At 41.4% G+C, this 18,028-nt stretch overlaps 1 protein-coding gene across 1 annotated transcript in view; it reads right to left on the bottom strand.

Moving 5' to 3' along the window:
• Positions 1-18,028, bottom strand: part of LOC308290648 (deoxynucleoside triphosphate triphosphohydrolase SAMHD1-like) — a gene marked incomplete at its 3' end in the record, with an annotated part of 439,146 nt that overhangs the window by 407,228 nt on the left and 13,890 nt on the right. The window contains exons 13-16 of the mRNA XM_080732559.1: positions 17,096-17,203; positions 16,510-16,614; positions 15,889-16,026; positions 14,739-14,791 (exon numbers count right to left, since the gene is read on the bottom strand). Coding sequence (XP_080588685.1) covers positions 14,739-14,791; positions 15,889-16,026; positions 16,510-16,614; positions 17,096-17,203 — 404 coding nt within the window. The remainder of the gene's footprint in view (positions 1-14,738; positions 14,792-15,888; positions 16,027-16,509; positions 16,615-17,095; positions 17,204-18,028) is intronic.

Genomic DNA, 18,028 nt, shown 5'->3' with positions numbered 1-18,028 from the left:
GTGACCCAAGCTATAGTGAAAAACAGCAGATCTAACTTGTAGAGCAACAACAAAAAAAAAATCACACCCGTGTGAACTGAGCGGTGGTTTATCTCCCCCCCGCCCACCCCCCCCGTGTGTGTGTGTGTGCGCGTGTGTGTGTGTGTGCCTGGCCTGTTCTGAAAACAGTGCCCCTCCCTTAACATGTGTGGTCATAAAAGGTACTACACAGGCTTGAGGCTACATACAGACAGACAGACCCACCCACCCACATACAAACATACCTACACACACGGCCACGCTATGGAGACGGTGTGACCACCGCTCAAAAAAAGATGAGTGATAAAATGTTCTCATTTAGTTGTGCTCACTTTTATCCTATATATATTTGTTATTGTTGTTTTGGGTGAAAATTGCAATCCTTGTATCACTGTTGTTATATTTGATGTTTGTACAAAAGAAGCTGCTACTCTTATTATTGTACCACTTCATTGCCTTAAAAGCTTCATTTGAAAATCAAATAAACAAAGTAAAAAAAAAAAAAAAAAGTTCTCATTTAGTGCTTTCTATCGTTTTAGATATTCTTAACGTATGTGTAAAAGTGGCTAAATTATGTCTTTTTAGATTCCCAAGATGCACCACAATCTTTCATGGGCAGATGTGACTTATTGGGGCTTATGGGGTTCCGGGCGAATGTCTGATTTCTCTTTTGGGTCATGGGCTATAAAAGGTTTGGGAATCACTGCTCTAAAGGCCTCTAATCCCAACTCTTACCCAGTTCCTCTCCTAATTCAATGAATTCACAGAGATTTTTTATTTGTTTTTGTCGCATTCCTATAAGCAGGGGTGTCACACCAAATTCTGGGCCCTGGCCGGGTACAAGGATTCACTGCGGGGCCCCCATGAATGTTAACTATTGAAAAATAGCAGATATACAAGCTCTCAGCACGGCACGAGTGCCGCGCTGCAAGCTTGTAGATCTGCTATTTTTGAAAAATCGTGAAAATGTGTGCCAAGAAACCTATGTTTCCATGTCAGTGATGCTCAAACGTTTTCATGTGAAGGACCCCCTATCTCAAAATATTTAGTTCCAGGGACCCCCCAGAAGCAAAATTTGAGTTACAAATGTTCACTGCGGGCCCCCCATGAATGTTAACTATTGAAAAATAGCAGATATACAAGCTCTCAGCACGGCACCGAGTGCCGCGCTGCGAGCTTGTAGATCTGCTATTTTTGAAAAATCGTGAAAATGTGTGCCAAGAAACCTATGTTTCCATGTCAGTGATGCTCAAACGTTTTCATGTGAAGGACCCCCTATCTCAAAATATTTAGTTCCAGGGACCCCCCAGAAGCAAAATTTGAGTTACAAATGTTCACTTAAAAAATACATATATTCAAAGATTCAAAGAAGTTACTAGGGCCCCTCCACCTTGGGCCCTAGTAACTCAGTCCCACTTTCCTACCCCTTGTGACGCCCCTGCCTATAAGCCAATAATTCGATGAGGGACCAGAGACATTAGCATCTTTACGCTGGTCATCACATTATTGTCTCAGGAATGCAACAAAAATAAAAACACACAAATATCCACAAATTCAAGGATTCATGGGGTGTGTAACTGAAAGAAAATAAGTAATTTTTTGGGTGAACTACTCCTTTAAATCGAAATCTTTTTTTAAACCATCATCGACTAAGGAAAATTGTCCTCACAACAATGTCTATTTCTACGATATTCTACAGCACTTTGAGGGGACATTTTGACAGTGGTGGAAAAAGTATAAATCTTTTCTACTTAAGGAAAAGTATCAATACTGCACTGTAGAAATACTATGTTACGAGTAAAAGTCCGCAATTCAAAATGTACTTGAGTAAAAGTACAAAAGTATTGGTATCAAAGTGTAATTAAAATACCAAAAGTAGAACGTACTCATTATGCAGAATGTTCCATTTCACAGATTTTCGAAATCATTTGAAATTTGGCCGAAATTTTCAAATGGCCGAAATATAGGTTTGACATGTTTAATGTATGTTTTGTAATAATAATCAATCTTGAAAGTAACTACCTGTAGTAAAGTGTTCAAGTAAATGTAGTGGAGTAAAAGTACAACATTTGGATCCGAGATGTAGTGGAGCTGAAGTACAAGTATTGGAAACACTCAAGTAAAGTACAAATACCTCAACATTGTAATTAAGTACAGTACTTAAGTAAATGTACTTAGTTACTTTACACCACTGCATTTTGGCCCTCACGAGTATAGCAATACAAGTGCGAGCGCGCGTGCACATTCACACGCACACACACGCGTCCAGAATACCGCACGGTGCCTTGCAGATCCCACTCAGGGCTCATTAACCCCTTAGTGGGGGGGACGGGGGTCACTGGCATCAAAGTGGCAGCATCGCCTCAGCCCCTGCCATGGGGGTCTGGAGCCGACACGTCTAGAGCCCCCTAATGAGAGGCACACACACACACACACACACACACACACACACACACACACACACACACACACACACACACACACACACACACACACACACACACACACACACACACACACACACACACACACACACACACACACACACACAGGTTGACCTCTCCAGGACCAGCTGGAAAAGAGAGTCCGACACACAGACATGCCTTGTCCCCCCCTCTCCCCTCCCTCCCCTCCCCTCCCCTCCCTCCCCTCCCTCTCCCTCTCCTCTCCTCTCCTCTCCTGTCCTCATCCAGATAGCCCTGCTCCCAGGGGTCATCAATATGTCCGTACATGGACAAATAAACACTTTGTGGTATGATGATGATGAGGGATGGTGTTTTCTGCTGGTGTTTCAGTCCGAGTGTATCAAAGGGTGCGTTCGGAAATGCACCGGGTGTGTGCTCAGTGTAGTGAGTGGCTAAACCTAACCCTAATCCTAACCCAAACCTCAGTAAAACTATGACTAACCCTAACCCTAAACTTAACCTCAGTAAAACTATGCCTAAACCTAACCATAACCCCTAACCCTAACCACACCCGGTGCGCATTTACGAACGCACCCTTTGATACACTCGGACTGAATCACCAACAGAAAACACTCTCCCATGATGATGACTCCATGGCAAAATGTTAAGATTTGACCTTTTTACACACCTTTATAATGTTCTTATTTGAATGTCAGCTTTTGTTCAGAATGTGAGAACATGGGTTTTACTCTTGTTTTTGTATACTAAAGTTCAGATGACTGTCAGAAAGTGATTATTTTTGTTTGCTTTGTCTTTCCTGAAAACCTTGAAAATATGACTTAGACTAAGAGGCTAACGATATACAGCAGGGGTCTTCAACAGGGGGTCCGGGGTCCCTAGAGGTCCTCCAAATCTTTGTGTAATAGAAACCTTTTTTTCTCCTTATTTATATTAACCACTTGAACCCTAGCGTCCATATTTGGAGAACTTTAGCAAAAATAGTAGATCTACAAGCTCACAACGCCTCGCTATTTTCGGCAAAGAGGTTTGGTGTAGAGGAGAAAAAGAGCAGACTAAGTACAGAGTGAAAGGTCAAGTTTCTTAAGTATTGACGGTTCAAGTGGTTAAATATCTGAAAACACAAATTGACATGAATCCAAAATACACTGATGATTGTGCTGTCAAATGATTAAACTATATGGAATCTATGAAAATGTTGTGGGGGTCCCTGCTTCATCTCTCTCTCTACTAAGGGGTCCTTGGCCTGAAAACATTGAAGACCCCTGATATATAGGGTGACCAGACGCCCCGTTTTACCCGGGACTGTCCCGTTTTCAAGCTGCGTGTCCCAGTGTCCCGACAAATATCTCTAAAACACTAATATGTCCCGGTTTTCAACATTCACTGCAAAATTGTCCCGGTTTTCGCCAGAATTAAAATAATAGTAGCTGTTTTCAGTGGTTGCATAGACATTTATCATGTTCTTTTCATGAAAACATGCTCACCTAACCAATCATTGCGTGTCTGAATTCAACGCTGAGGCTGTTTGCGTGTGTGCGCGTGCACGAACGTTAGAGAATGGGCACGCGCTGTGCGCGGTAACACGCGCATTGCTTTTAGGGTCCCAGTTTTAGGCAACAGTGTTTTGCGTCCCGGTTTGAGTGGCTGAAAATATGGTCACCCTACTGATATACAGTATAAAGAAACTATGAACATGTAAAAAGAAAACGATATATTTAACAGTATTTGCTCTGTATGTACAGCAGGTACTCTATCCTCTCTACACTCTCTCTATCTCTCTCTCCCCCTCTCCCTCCCCCTGGGGGGTTAAAGTATGGAGGGGAGGAGGAGAGCATTTGAAGCCCTGACACAAATGGGACGACTCCAGGAGCTGTCCTGTCCCAGGCTGCCCTGTGTGTGGATGGAATGCACAGCCAGCCAGGAGGACACAGGGGTCATCACCATGTTGGCTTGTGGTGGACATTTTTTACAAACAAAATGACCGGACAATAACATTACCAGAAACACAGAAAGTAAAGAGACAGCCCTGAATGACCATAACAGGTCTGTCTGAGAACTTCTATGCCAGCTGAAGGAATCATTTTTTTTGTTAACCTTTTAACTAAAGTTATCTGGGTTGTAAGGCCAGCTATCTTGGACAATATAATGTCATGCTTCACTTGACATCACCATAATATAATACTAGTAAGCCTCAGGGCGAGGTCACGCCACAGTGATGTGGACATCAGGGATCTCCATATATGGGCATAAAAGGGATTTGTTACCCTGGCATCACAGATGTACGTAGGGATGTGGACATCAGGGATGTGGACATGAGGGATCTCCATATATGGGCATAAAAAGGGATTCGTTCCCCTGGCATCACCAGGATCTCCATATCTCCATATATGGGCATAAAATGGATTTGTTCCCCCTGGCATCACAGGGATATCTCTAACAGGGAATCATCAATATTGATGACATCAGGGAACTCCAACTATGGGCATAAATAAAAGGGATTCTGTTAGTGTGACATCACAGTGAAGCCAGAGCGTGATATCAGAGTGTACACGTCTACACGGACATGGACAAGCTGTGACTAAAAGGGCAAGGTCGCGCCACAGTGATGTGGACATCAGGGATGTGGGCATCATGGATCTCCATATATGGGCATAAAAGGGATTCTGTTAGTGTGACATCACAGTGAAGCCAAAGCGTGATATCAGAGCGGCAAACCCATTCTGGTAGAGTGGTTCCCCTGACATCACAGTGACATCAGAGCATGATGTCAGAGCGGTGTACACGGACGCGGACAAGCTGTGACGTTTCCCATGGTAACCTGGACACGGACAATAAATTATAAGATGGAATTAGTTTACCAGTGGATTCCTCGCAACTCACGTCAGTGCAACCACACTTGCAATTTCCCAGAATTTCACCTTTCTATTTGCCAATATCCTATCAGAATGCTTGTTAGTGTGGTTGCCAGGGCAACCACATTATTACTCTGGGGAATTTTGCATTTTTCAAAACTCTTAGTCTCATTGACTTGAATGGGAAACTCCATATATAGTGAGTAACTTTTATGACGTAACTTTTCCCATTGACTTTGAATGGGAAACTCCATATATAGTGAGTAACTTTTATGACGTAACTTTTCCCATTGACTTTGAATGGGAAACACCATATATAGTAAGGTAACTTTTTTTATGTAACTTTTTATGCAACCACACTCGCAATTTCCCAAATTGCAATTTCTCTAGTTACATTCAAAATAATTTCTGCCCAAGTCAAAAAGTTGACTTAAGGCACGGAAGTGCCCTAAAAAGCACTTTCTGCCTAAGTAATTTTGAAATGTAACAAGCATTCTTGTTACATTTCAAAATGTGAGCAATACGGCACAATGAAGCAGCAGTCTTAGGAGAGTAGAGTTAGGCAAAAATTACAATTTGACCATAAAGTGAGTTAGGCAATTATGCTATACCATATAACATAGGTATAAACCGTACTTTCCAACAACAAATAAATAACGTTTTGTTTTGGACCTACAGTACAGACCTACAGATTTTATAACAAATTGGCCAAATTGTCAAATATTACGTAAGAAAGAAAAAAGGGTTGAGGTTCAAATATGATAATGTCTTGGGGTCGAGGCCTGAATCGTTTGGGAACGATGGCGGTCTATCAATGGTCACCTCCTTTTCCTGCTCTACACACCAAATATCTTAAAATAGACGGTTTACAAGCAAGTGCTGCAACGCAATGTTTTGTGGGCTTCTAAATAACCTATTTTTCACAGAAGGTTGGGTTATTATGACATGGATTCCCAGAATAAGGATGTTAGGGTTGATGATGTGGTTAAACTACCTGCCAACTGTAGCAACACATCAGAGACACATATTTCCCACAGATTACAAACACACCAGAAACGACCTTGAAAACATGACTAAGAAGAAGGAAAAAAAAACTCCCATATCTGCTATGCTGGGTCAGGGGTGTCGCACCAAATTCTGGGCCCTGGGTACAAGGATTCACTGCAGCCCCCCATGAATGTTCTTCATAGGGGGAGGGTTTTAACCCATTTAGACTGGGAAGGCATTATTTTGTGCTTTAACTATTGGAAAATAGCAGCTATACAAGCTTGTAGATCTGCTATTTTTGAAAAATCTTGATTTTCTTTGTCAGTGGTGCTCAAACCTTTTCATGTGAAGGACCCCCAAAATGATATGTATTTGGCCCCATCTCAAAATATTTAGTTTCAGGGACACCCCAGAAGCAAAATTTTGGTTACAAATGTTCGCTTAAAAAATACATATATTCAAAGATTTGCACACATTTTCACGACTTTTCAAAAATAGCAGATCTACAAGCTCGCAGTGCGGCACTCAGTGCCGCGCTGTGAGCTTGTATATCTGCTTTTTTTCAATAGCTAAAGTATAAAATAATGAAGGCCCCTCCACCTTGGGCCCTAGTAACTCAGTCCCCCCCCCCCCCCCCCCCCCTTGTGATGCCCCTGCGCTGGGTGAAGCACAGCATTGTGCAAAAGAAAAAAACACAAACAAGATTTTGGGCTGACGGGAAAAGCACATCAAATGGAATTTATCAGTGGTGGAAAGTAACTAAATACATTTACTCAAGTAGTGTACTACATTCAAATGTTGATTTTCAATACTTTTACTACTACTACACTATTTCAGAGGTACATATTGTACTTTTACTCCACTACTTTAATTACCAGTTACTTTGTAGATTTGAACTATCATTTCAAAACATACATTAACCTGCCCTATTTAATTTCTGGCTATTTGAAAATAGCCGATCTACAAGCTCACATGATGCGATGCGCTGTGAATGCTATTTTCAAAAGACTTCAACGCATTTTATAACTATGATACCAAGCGAAATGGGACATTCTGCATAATGATGAGTACTTTTACTTTAAAGATATGTTGATGCCATTACTTTTGTACATTTACTCAAGTTGATTTTGATTACCAGACTTTTAACTTGTAAAATAGTGTATCTACATTGCAGTATTTATACCCGTATATAGTATATATATTTAATCACACCAGTGTGAACTGAGCGGTGGAGTCCATTAATTTCAAGGCTGTGTGTGTGTGTGTGTGTGTGTGCGTGCGCGCGCATGCATGTCATTTCAAGGCTGCTCAGCACCACCGCTCAAAAAATTTGAGTACTTTTTCCACCACTGTGGACTGTAAAGACTACTAATCATGTGTGTTTTGGTGCAGTAAGTAAAGAATGTGCACCTTGAAATCAGCCATCCGAATAAAAAAATAAAAATATATATAATATATAGTTTGCATTCATATGTGAATTGTACCTATACCCTTTTGATTGAGATGTTGAAATGTTACCCAGCCTCCGTGCAGACATTTATTTATTCCAAGAGGGCCTATATCTTCAACAGCTGCTATTTCACACTTGCCATGGCATTGTAAACATGTGCCCCCATCCCATGCCAATAAAGCCCCCTTTGAATTCGGGGTGGAGTGGGGTGGGGTGGAGTACTGGGGAGGATGTACTTTCAGGGTGTTTGGACTTGGTATGATACGAGCGCCAAGCTTGGAAGACGGGCATTTCTAAGTCAAGTGGATCCAGGAATTCCAGTGAGTTCAAAGCGGAGCGGCGGAGGAGGATCCAGTTAGCGGTTATAAGGAGACAGCCATGCAAAACCCAGGGATCATCAGAACAAACAAGGTTAAGAAAAAAAGACCACCACACTCATCTGTCAATCAACACACAAACTGATGGGGAGTGACAAACGTCTGCTCAGTGGTATGTGTGTAGGGGAGGGGAGGGGTCTGGGGTGGAAAGCACTGTTTCCCAAACATTGGGTCGGGACACATTTGTGGGGCACAGATTTTTTTTAGAGGTCCCTTAATTCTTTGTTTCCTACATTGTGTTTTTAATTATTTATTTTTTTAAATCGAAGAAATTCCATAAATTAGAAAACAAATGTCTAACAACGATCTACAAGCTCAGAATGCGGCATGAAGCGACGCATTGTGATCTTGTAGATCTGCTATTTTCACTAATTTTGGGTCTGGGCAAACGTCTAATCTCTTTTGGGTTACAGGTTAAAAAGTTGTGGAACCACTGTTAAGTTTGGGAACCACTAGCCTAGGGTCTCATCACTTTTTGGGGTTTGATCCGGTCGGGTGCGGAAACCAATTTACGTCATGTTGTAGTCCTGGACGGACTACACTTTGACCGGAACTATCAAACCGGAAACAGTTTTAACCCAAAATATTCCCCTGCACTCAAGGACATACTTTTAGGGCCTACCTAATAAACACCTTGATGCGGCGTAGTTTTGCTTAGCGTAACGACTGGCAAGACTACACTAGGCTACTCAAGCATTTTAATAGGGATTGGGGAAACAAACGGGGGGAAACAAAACAAAGCAACGCCGCTTATTCTGCTTGTGGTTTCCGCCTAGAACGGATCAACGGCCCGTTGTAAACGAATACCAGGCTTTCCCCCAAGAAAGCCTGGTGACGCGAGGTTAGGGAACCACTGGTGTAAAGCATTGGTACTCAAAGCGGGTTCCGCGGGGTCCCCAACAAAAGTAGTTAACAAAGAGTCACAGTCATTTTAACCACTTCATCCATTTATACGATTTTGAAACGTTTAACATAAATCATCTCTTCTGGGGGTCCCTGGCACAAACCCCGAACCGCAGGGCAAATATATATATCAATTTGCGGATGAAGAATTTGGCATGAAGAAGTTTGAGGACCACCGGTGTGTGGAGAGGGGGAGATACTAGTTCAGGGATCCGGGACCCCTAGCGGGTTCCTCAGAGTTACTACAGGGGTGGCCGCCAAATCTTTGTGTGATAGGATCATGTTTTTTAAATTAACCACTTGAACACTATAGCCTATTCTGAATGGAACATTAGCCAAAAATAGCTGATCTACAAGCTGATCTACAACTGATCTACAACGCCTCGCAGCACGAGGCGTTGTAACTGTAAGCTTGTAGATCGGCTATTTTTGGCAAAGAGGTTTGTAGAGGGAAAAGAAGAGCAGACTAAATTATTTGACAGTTCAAGTGGTTAAATGTCTGAAAATACACATTACTCCAACATGATGACAGTGCTGTCAAACACTTGTTTGAAGCAGGGACCCCACTACATATTGTATAATATTAATATGTAGTGGGGGTCCCTGCTTCATCTCTCTCTCAGCTAAGGGGTCCTCGGCCTGAAAACAGTGAAGACCCCTGTACTAGAGAGAGATAGAGAGGGAAAGAGAGAGAGACAGGGAGAGTGAGGAGGGGTGGCTGTGGCAGTCAGAAAGGCAAGTGCAGCAGTAGTGGGGTGGTGTGGTGGGGTGAACCGAGGGGTGCAGGGGGTCGAGGGAAGGCACCTTGCAACAGCTGGTCTCAATTAGCCGCGGCAGGGGCAGCTCAGGCATGTGTGTGTGTGTGTGTGTGTGTGTGTGTGTGTGTGGGGGTAACTGTGTGTGTGTGTGTGTGTGTGTGTGTGTGTGTGTGTGTGTGTGGTGTGTTGGGCTGGGGGTATGGTATGGAGAGGGGGGGGGGGGGGGGGGCTGAGACCACTGGCGCCAGGAGCAGAGCAGCAGGTCAGAGGATAAAGATTATAAAAATACTAGCAGGCAGTTGGCCTTGGTGGAGCTGGTGCACTGTCAGTGTATGTGTGTGTGTGCGTGTACATGTGTGTGTGGGAAGGGGTGTGTGTGTGTGTGGGAGGGTGTGTGTGTCTGTGTGAGGGTGTGTGTGAGAGAGTGTTCTTGTATTCCTATACTTGCGAGGGCAAGATTTCCCCAACAAGCAGTAGTGGGAAAAAGTACTCAAATGTTTGAACGTACAGTAAGTAAAAGTACCAGTAAGACTCCCTTATCGGGAGATAAGTGACCGTCAGGTAGCATACACAAACTTTAGAAGGCAATCGTAGCCAATCAGGAGGGAATATGGGAAATGGGACGGATCCATGTTGATGACATGACTCTAGACATACTGTGTACGCTTTGCGTGATTTTAGGGCAAAATCTGTAGGAGCAGTGTCCAAAAATTTGTTTTGCAAAAATCAGCCTGATGGTGGCGCTAGAAGAGGGCCATGTGAGAAATGAGGGACGGAGGTTGTGATTTGCCATCCAAGGAGTGTGTGTGCAAAGTTTGGCATTGACAGGGCCAACGGTGGCGGAGATTTGAGTAGGGCAAAAGTGTTACATGACATGACTGACTGACAGACAGACAGACAGACAGACAGACAGACAGACAGACAGACAGACAGACAGACAGACAGACAGACAGACAGACAGACAGCCAGCCAGCCAGCCGGTGAAGCTTTTCATAGTAACTTGTGACCTGACGGTCGGAACAAATATTGCAATGCAGATCTACTCTTTCACAACAAAGCGTCCGGTATTCAAGAAGTACTTGAGTAAAAGTACAAAAGTATTGGCCTCAAAATGTACTTAAAAGTAATAACAAAAGTAAAAGTGCTCATTGTGCAGAATGTGCCATTTCACAGTACAAAATGAATGAAATAACCTTTGAAAATAGCAGATCCATACAAGCATTGTGAACTTGTAGATCCGCTATTTTCAAGAGTGTTCTTGTATTGCTATATTTGTGAGAGCAAGAGTTCCCCACAAGTATAGTGGAATTTCGATGTTGTCGGGCAGGAACTGCCTACAGCGGGTCCGGGACCCCTAGGGGGTCCTCAGAGTTACTACAGGGGGTCCTCCAATGCTTTGTGTGATAGATTTCTATTAAGGCTGGGACTAACTGATTAATTGCGATTAATTAATTACAGAAAATTAACACAATTAAAAAAATGAAGGCATTTTAATCGCACTTAGTTTTTGCACCACAGAACCTTCAGTTTCGGGCATACCGATCATAGCGATGCACCAACCAAGAAGACACAACAAACGCAAAGGGAGAAGTAGCCGATCAGAGCGCTTTGCTTGGCCCAGTGGATGCGAAATTTAGATTTAAAAAAACTCACTTGGTGATTCACTCGTACAACAAAATGTGTTTTACTTGAAAAAAAATGCTTCTCAGGTTAAATATCGATGTGCAATTAAAATGAGATTAATTGCGATTAATTATTCACAGAACCTGTAATTAATTAGATTAAAATTTGTAATCGCATCCCAGCCCTAATTTCTATATTAACCACTAAAACCCTAGCGTCCATATTCTGAGAACCAAAAATAGCAGATCTACAAGCTCACAACGCCTCGCGCTGCGAGTCGTTGTGAGCTTGTAGTAGATCGGCTATTTTCAGCAAAGATCTTTGGAGGGGAAATAGAGCAGACTACGTACAGAGTGAAAGGTCAAGTATATCTGAAAACCCACATTACCATAAATCCAAAATACATTGATGATCATGCTGTCAAAAAATGAAACAATATGGAATCTATGGACAGATTGCTTCATCTCTCTCTCAACTAAGGGGTTCTTGGGCTGAAAACGTTGAAGAACCCTGGCCTACAGTATACTGTATATCCATCCATATTTTTACTTTTTACTTTGTGTTATTTCGTGACTCAATGCCCTACTTGAGCATACCACCGTTAAACGAAGGTTTGTGCCGCGTTTTGAGCTTAAATGTCGATCTGCATTTTCTTGTCATTTTAACCGTTTTTGGACATATGAGTTTTCCACCCGACAGATTATTTGAGAATCAGTCTTGTGCTGGACCATTATGGTCCTCACATGAAAAATGCTTCTTTTATGGTTTAAAAACTAAGAAATAAAAGATTTGGGGAGTTATAGGCTTACAATTAGGAACGGTTTCAGGTTAGGGTTTGGCATTTAGAGGTTAGGTTTAGGGGGTTTGGGCGTTAAGAGTTACTAGATTTAATAATTACCGGTAGTTGCACGCTGGCGTCGAGCACCAGAGGAAATAGCATATATCTATAAGTGTGAGTTTGTATATCTGCTCTATTTTCAGGCTTGAAGTTAAAATAATGTTTTTTTGTTGGTGTCAAGAAATGGCATTCACAAAAATCGCCTTCGTAAAATGTTGACAGCCTCACAAATATAGTAATACAAGTGTGTGTGTGTGTGTGTGTGTGTGTGTGTGTGTGTGTGTGTGTGTGTGTGGGGAGATGGGGGACGGGGGGTGCTTAGTGAATCAGTGAATCCACAGGATGAGGAAAGAGGGGGGGGGGGGGGGGAGGGGGGATTGGTACAGATCATCAGGGTGTGTGTTTCACAACATCCTGTGAGATAGCAGCGCCCGCTGTTTAACACCTTAAATAGCAGATCTACAAGCTCACAAAATATGTTGCGTCATATCCTGTATGAATATGACTTGTTCATAATGCCACGGACCCTCAACTGAAAATGTGCCAGGGAGTCCCCCGGAAAAGATGTGTTAAGAAATGATAATCTTCCAAACATTTTCGATATCTTTCAAAGAATTTCAAAAGCGGCAGAAGTGCAAGCAGTTTGATTGAGACGTCAATCAAGGGGTCATCACATTTTTGACAAAAACTAGATAGTCTCCATGAATTCAAGGCTTCTATCAATTCGTGAAATTCATAGAAAATAGTATTTGGGGTGAACTACTCCTTTAAGTTATTACATGAAATACACATACAAATATATATGGTATATTATCTCAATATTACATGAAGTATGTTTAAATCGGGTAAAAGAAACATCTCAATTGTTATGTCACAGCATTGGAGATCGATTCTAAACATATTGGGTGCATGTCGCCCTCTCGTGGTTAAAACTATTAACTGCAGGAGGACACAAGTGGGAAAGAATTGTTTTATTTCTAAACTTGTGGGCAACAATCACATGTCTTTTCAACCTTATTATCAGGAATAACCTCCAGAGGGGTTCCCAATAACCTCGAACAGGGTTTCCTTTACAATTCCTCAAATATTTTCTTTTATAAACATGTGCAGCTTACATTAAGAACATCTTTTTTTCCCCCCCACCCACAAGATTATATATAGACAAAGAGGTATATGATCTGCTCTTGAAAATATATACGTGACAGACATGGTAAAGCTAGAGAAAAAGAGCAATATAGGCCAGTTAGGCTGAATATACCATGGACAAAATCACACGAAGCATCACACAACAATCAGAAGAAACAACAAACCAATACAAAATGCAATAATGTTCAAAGTAAATCGTCCACAAAAACGTTATAAAGTAAATCCACACACTTAAATCTGCAAATCAACGAGATAGCCTACTCGACCCAGGTGTTAAATGCTCTTGAATCTCTTTACCAGGGAGCACGTGCTTGTGAATGGCCGACCAGTGGCCACTGAATCCATATCACAATTTTCAGAAAAGCTTTACAGTTATGTAATAAAAGCTTTTTAAAGACATGATAGCTGCAGCCAACGAGCTGAATGAAACACCCTGAAAACATACAGTATGTGTGCATGTATGTAAAAGCGTATATATCTATACACAGTACTGTATATGCGCCCTTAAAAAAGTACACCGCACTGAATCAAATATACATTCATCTCCAGAATTATAGAATTCAGCTAAGCAATGATGATAAGATTGTCCAGAGTAACTTTGACCTAGACTGCAAGCGTGCAGCTTACAAGTGCTCAAACAAAACAACACACACGAAATATCAGTAACAGTCTGGTCATTTTGCCAAAGGAGATAAGTTGTTGACATACTTAAAAATGACCCAGTGGTTTTGACTGTCTTTAGAGGTGGTCTTAAATGACGTAGAGAAAAGAATGGAGAACCCGTACTCTCTTGATACTTTGGCCCTAAATGATACACATACGGTACATAAAAGTGGGCTACTGGTACTAATAGAACATAAAACAACGATACAACATAAAAATATCGGCACAAATTAAACGCCACTGTAATAATCCTCAACTTAAAATGATATAAAAAATAAATAAAATCAGACACTGCAAAATCCTTGTAATTGGACGCTTGCTTTTTTTGTTTTTAGTACATGCCCTCTTGTACCCGTGCTTTCCTCACCAGTTTTATTTACAATAAGAATCCTGATCTGATTAGGGTGCCAAATATCTTTTTTTTTAAGAGAGAGTAAAAAAGCTAAATCTTCTTTTCAGTAAAAAAGGCGATTCACACTTCAAAAACAGCACACATGATTTCTCTTTTCCTCACACACGGCTCAACAACTCCCTCTACTGGTAGAAAAATAGATTTCTATCAAAGTGACAACAGAACTAGTGAGTGAGTGGGACGTTTGCTGCTCACTTGCTGAACAGCTTGGTCCGGGCCTTCTGCTGCCCGTTGACGTTGGACCATCTGGAGCGCTCGTCTTCTCCCTCTTCGCTCTCCGTGTTGTTCGCCCAGCTCTCCTTCAGAGGGGTGAGCTCTGGCGCCGTCACATCTCCGTCCTGCGCGCACCAAAAACACAATAGAAAGGAGGTCATCAAGGTTAATTAACCCATTTAGGCCTAGAAGTATTTAATGCTTCAACTATTGGAAAATAGCAGATGTACAAGCTCACGCTGCGAGCTCGTAGATCTGCTATTTTTTAAGAGTCGTGAAAATGTGTGCAAATCTTTGAATATAGTATGTATTTTTTAAGTGAACATTTGTAACTAAAATTTTGCTTCTGGGGGTCCCTGGAACTAACGATTTTGAGATGGGGGTTTGAGACCAAATACATATCATTTTGGGGTCCTTCACATGAAAAGGTTTGAGCACCACTGACATAGAAGCATAGGTTTTTCAAAGAAGGATTTAGAAGACACTTATAGAATTAATACAATATAAAAAAAGTGACACAGATTTGCGGTCACGTCTAAATGGGTAAATAACACTGTTAATTGAATGTGTTTGCGGGATTACACAGGGTGGGGATCACAATTCAACGTTCATCGAAAATACATATTGACACAGGGATTAAAGCAAAAAATCTCAGGACTTAAAATATTTGTTAGGCCGGCCAAGTCACAATCTACAATTTATGAAATAGCATGAAAGCACACTAGCCTTCAGTTTTTTTTAAACAATTAGCAGCATAAAATTACCATGTTTTAGTATTATTGTTGTTTACCCTATGTTGCTGGTGTTCTAAATACAGCCAACCAGATGAAGACATCGCAGATCAATTTGAGATATACGAGATCATTATTGTTCATAGAAGATGCAACTGAACATGTATACTTTTGCTAGTTTGACCAATTCACACACTCTTGAATCTTAAAATAAAACACCTATTGTTACTACAGGGCTTGACTGTACCGACCACAAGGTGCAGAGCAGCAGTGTTACAGTTACAAGTTTAAAGTAAGAGAAGCTGGACTCACGCTGGAATTCAAAGAACTGAAATCAGTCATGGTAACATGTCTGCCCAATGCAAAGTCAGCTCCGAATCCCCAACCCATCTGATGTGTCTCAAGCATTAGAAACCAAAAACAATCATTTACTGACAAATGGCGCCCTCCCTTGGTCAGATGTTATACAATGAGAGTGTTCTGCACATTACCTGAGGTTTGGAGAAGTTCTTGTCCATACACCACTGGACAAAGTGCTTCTTGGCAGCCTCCAGGCTCCGTTCATCAGTCTTCTTATAGTAGACTCTGATGATCTGCTCTGCAAAGGTCTCTGGAAGCAGCTTAGACACCTTCAATGATAGATATATAGCGGAGGACAGGAACCAATTAGAACAACGATAAGGGGAAGTGGAACGACAAGTGGACAAGTGAACTGCCAATCAATGCTGTTTAAGAAGGCATTAAATGCAAAGCTTTTAATGCTATGCCCTCCCTGACACCATCCATTAAAGGATGTGTAACACTGGTTTCTTTCTAATTGGTCCTGAAAAAATAAATAATAACATCTAGCAGGAGATCAAAGGGGGAGGTACACCAGCAATATGTCTGTGCTGCTCAATTGAACAATACTGCACTTTATATTTATTTATTTTCTTGTTTTGTGTTGTGGGTTTATGTTATATGTGAAAAAATGAACTGAATGCACATATGTTATCCTTTTAGCTATGATGTCTTACTGTACCATGTGCAATGTATATTTCGGACTAATACAAGTATTCAATCAATCAATCAATCAATCAAAGAACTCAATCAAAGTAGTGTTGAGGTGTGACCTGATTCTTGCGGATGCGGATGGGTTTGGTGGGGTCGTCCTTGCAGTAGAACCGCACGTTATTAATTGGGTCCTTCTCTTTCATCCCATAGTCCAGGTTAATCACCTAGGAAACCATGGCGAGAGAAAAGCAGGCTTCATTTTAAACATCTTGAGCAAGAGCACCAGACATAATAGCTTCCAAATATTAGAGTGACCAATGTATATACTGAGTGTAGACTATGGATTCTAGCATCTAGCAGCCTTATTTAATCACAAATGCAGTGAGAAAATAGCACTTTATCAACATAGTAACGTGGCGTCGTGGTGGCACATTTTTAACCACTTGAACCCTAGCATCCCTATTCTGAGGGGAACATTAATGTAAAAAAGACCCTCAATGATTTGGCGGCCCCCCTGTAGTAACTCTTAGGACTCCCTAGGGCTACATCACTGGTTCTCAAAATGTCTTGTAGAGTTAGAGGTCTGTTGACTAGGAGAGTATACACATGTAACCAAACGAACCCGACATTGGCGTACTTTCAGAGTTACATTCCAATTAAATTCAAACAGTTGAGAATGACTGGACCAGTAGATAGTATACTCACAGTGACCACCAGGTCCTCTGGCCGCAGCTCAACATCCGCATGTCCAGAGCAAGACGGATGCTGAGGCTTGACTCTGGCCACTTCCGCTGCCCAGAGCAGACGCATGTCCTTATATGGGCAAGAGAACATTTTTCAAAAATAGCAAACGTGTATATATAGCAGATCTACAAGCTCACAATTAGGGCCGTCACCATTATGACATTTTATGGCAATTAACTATAATTATAATTGTGTTTTTGTCGTTGACATTTACATTTCTGTTTGGCTTGTAGGCTTTGCAGTTGCACATGGCAGAAATGACACATAACCTAAATATACAAAGAAATTACTGTGTCAAATAATGACACATTTGACAACTTTATACTTAAAAAACATTGATAGTGGAAATGGCCGATCTACAAGCTCACAACGCATCGTTGTGAGCTTGTAGATCTGCTAGTTCCACTATTTTTGAAAATGTTTGAAAATATAAGAAAATGTTTTAACATGGAGACTATTGACAAAATAGCTCTCGTCTCTGTCGGGTGTAATGTCCCAAACTGTTACTTTTCAGGATTCAAATTCAAAACTAGCAAATCGATTTTTGTGTGATGCTGTTGCATGATTCAAGTAGAAGTAGAAAAATAAGAGTCCGCACACCAATTTATGATCCCAGAGAGTAAGTTTACTTGTGGTAACGTTACCACAAGTCAGGTCTGATGAAGAGCCTAGGCTCGAAACATTACCACAAGCAAAAGTACTCTTTGGGAACATAAATTGGTGTGAGGGCTCTTATTTTTCTAATTATACATTATTCTTTAGTCCAGCAGGGCCTATTTTGGCCTTGGATGTGCGTGACTTTTGGCTGTTTTGCAGCCTCTTTGTTAACGTATGATTCAAGTAGGACACAAATTTACAAAAAAAAAAGAAAAAAGGAAAACAAAGTTAAAATAT

This window comes from Nannobrachium achirus, assembly GCF_963921795.1.
Source record: "Nannobrachium achirus genome assembly, chromosome: 9".
NCBI classification, from domain to species: Eukaryota; Metazoa; Chordata; class Actinopteri; order Myctophiformes; family Myctophidae; genus Nannobrachium; species Nannobrachium achirus.
This window is presented reverse-complemented; position numbering and strand designations above follow the sequence as displayed.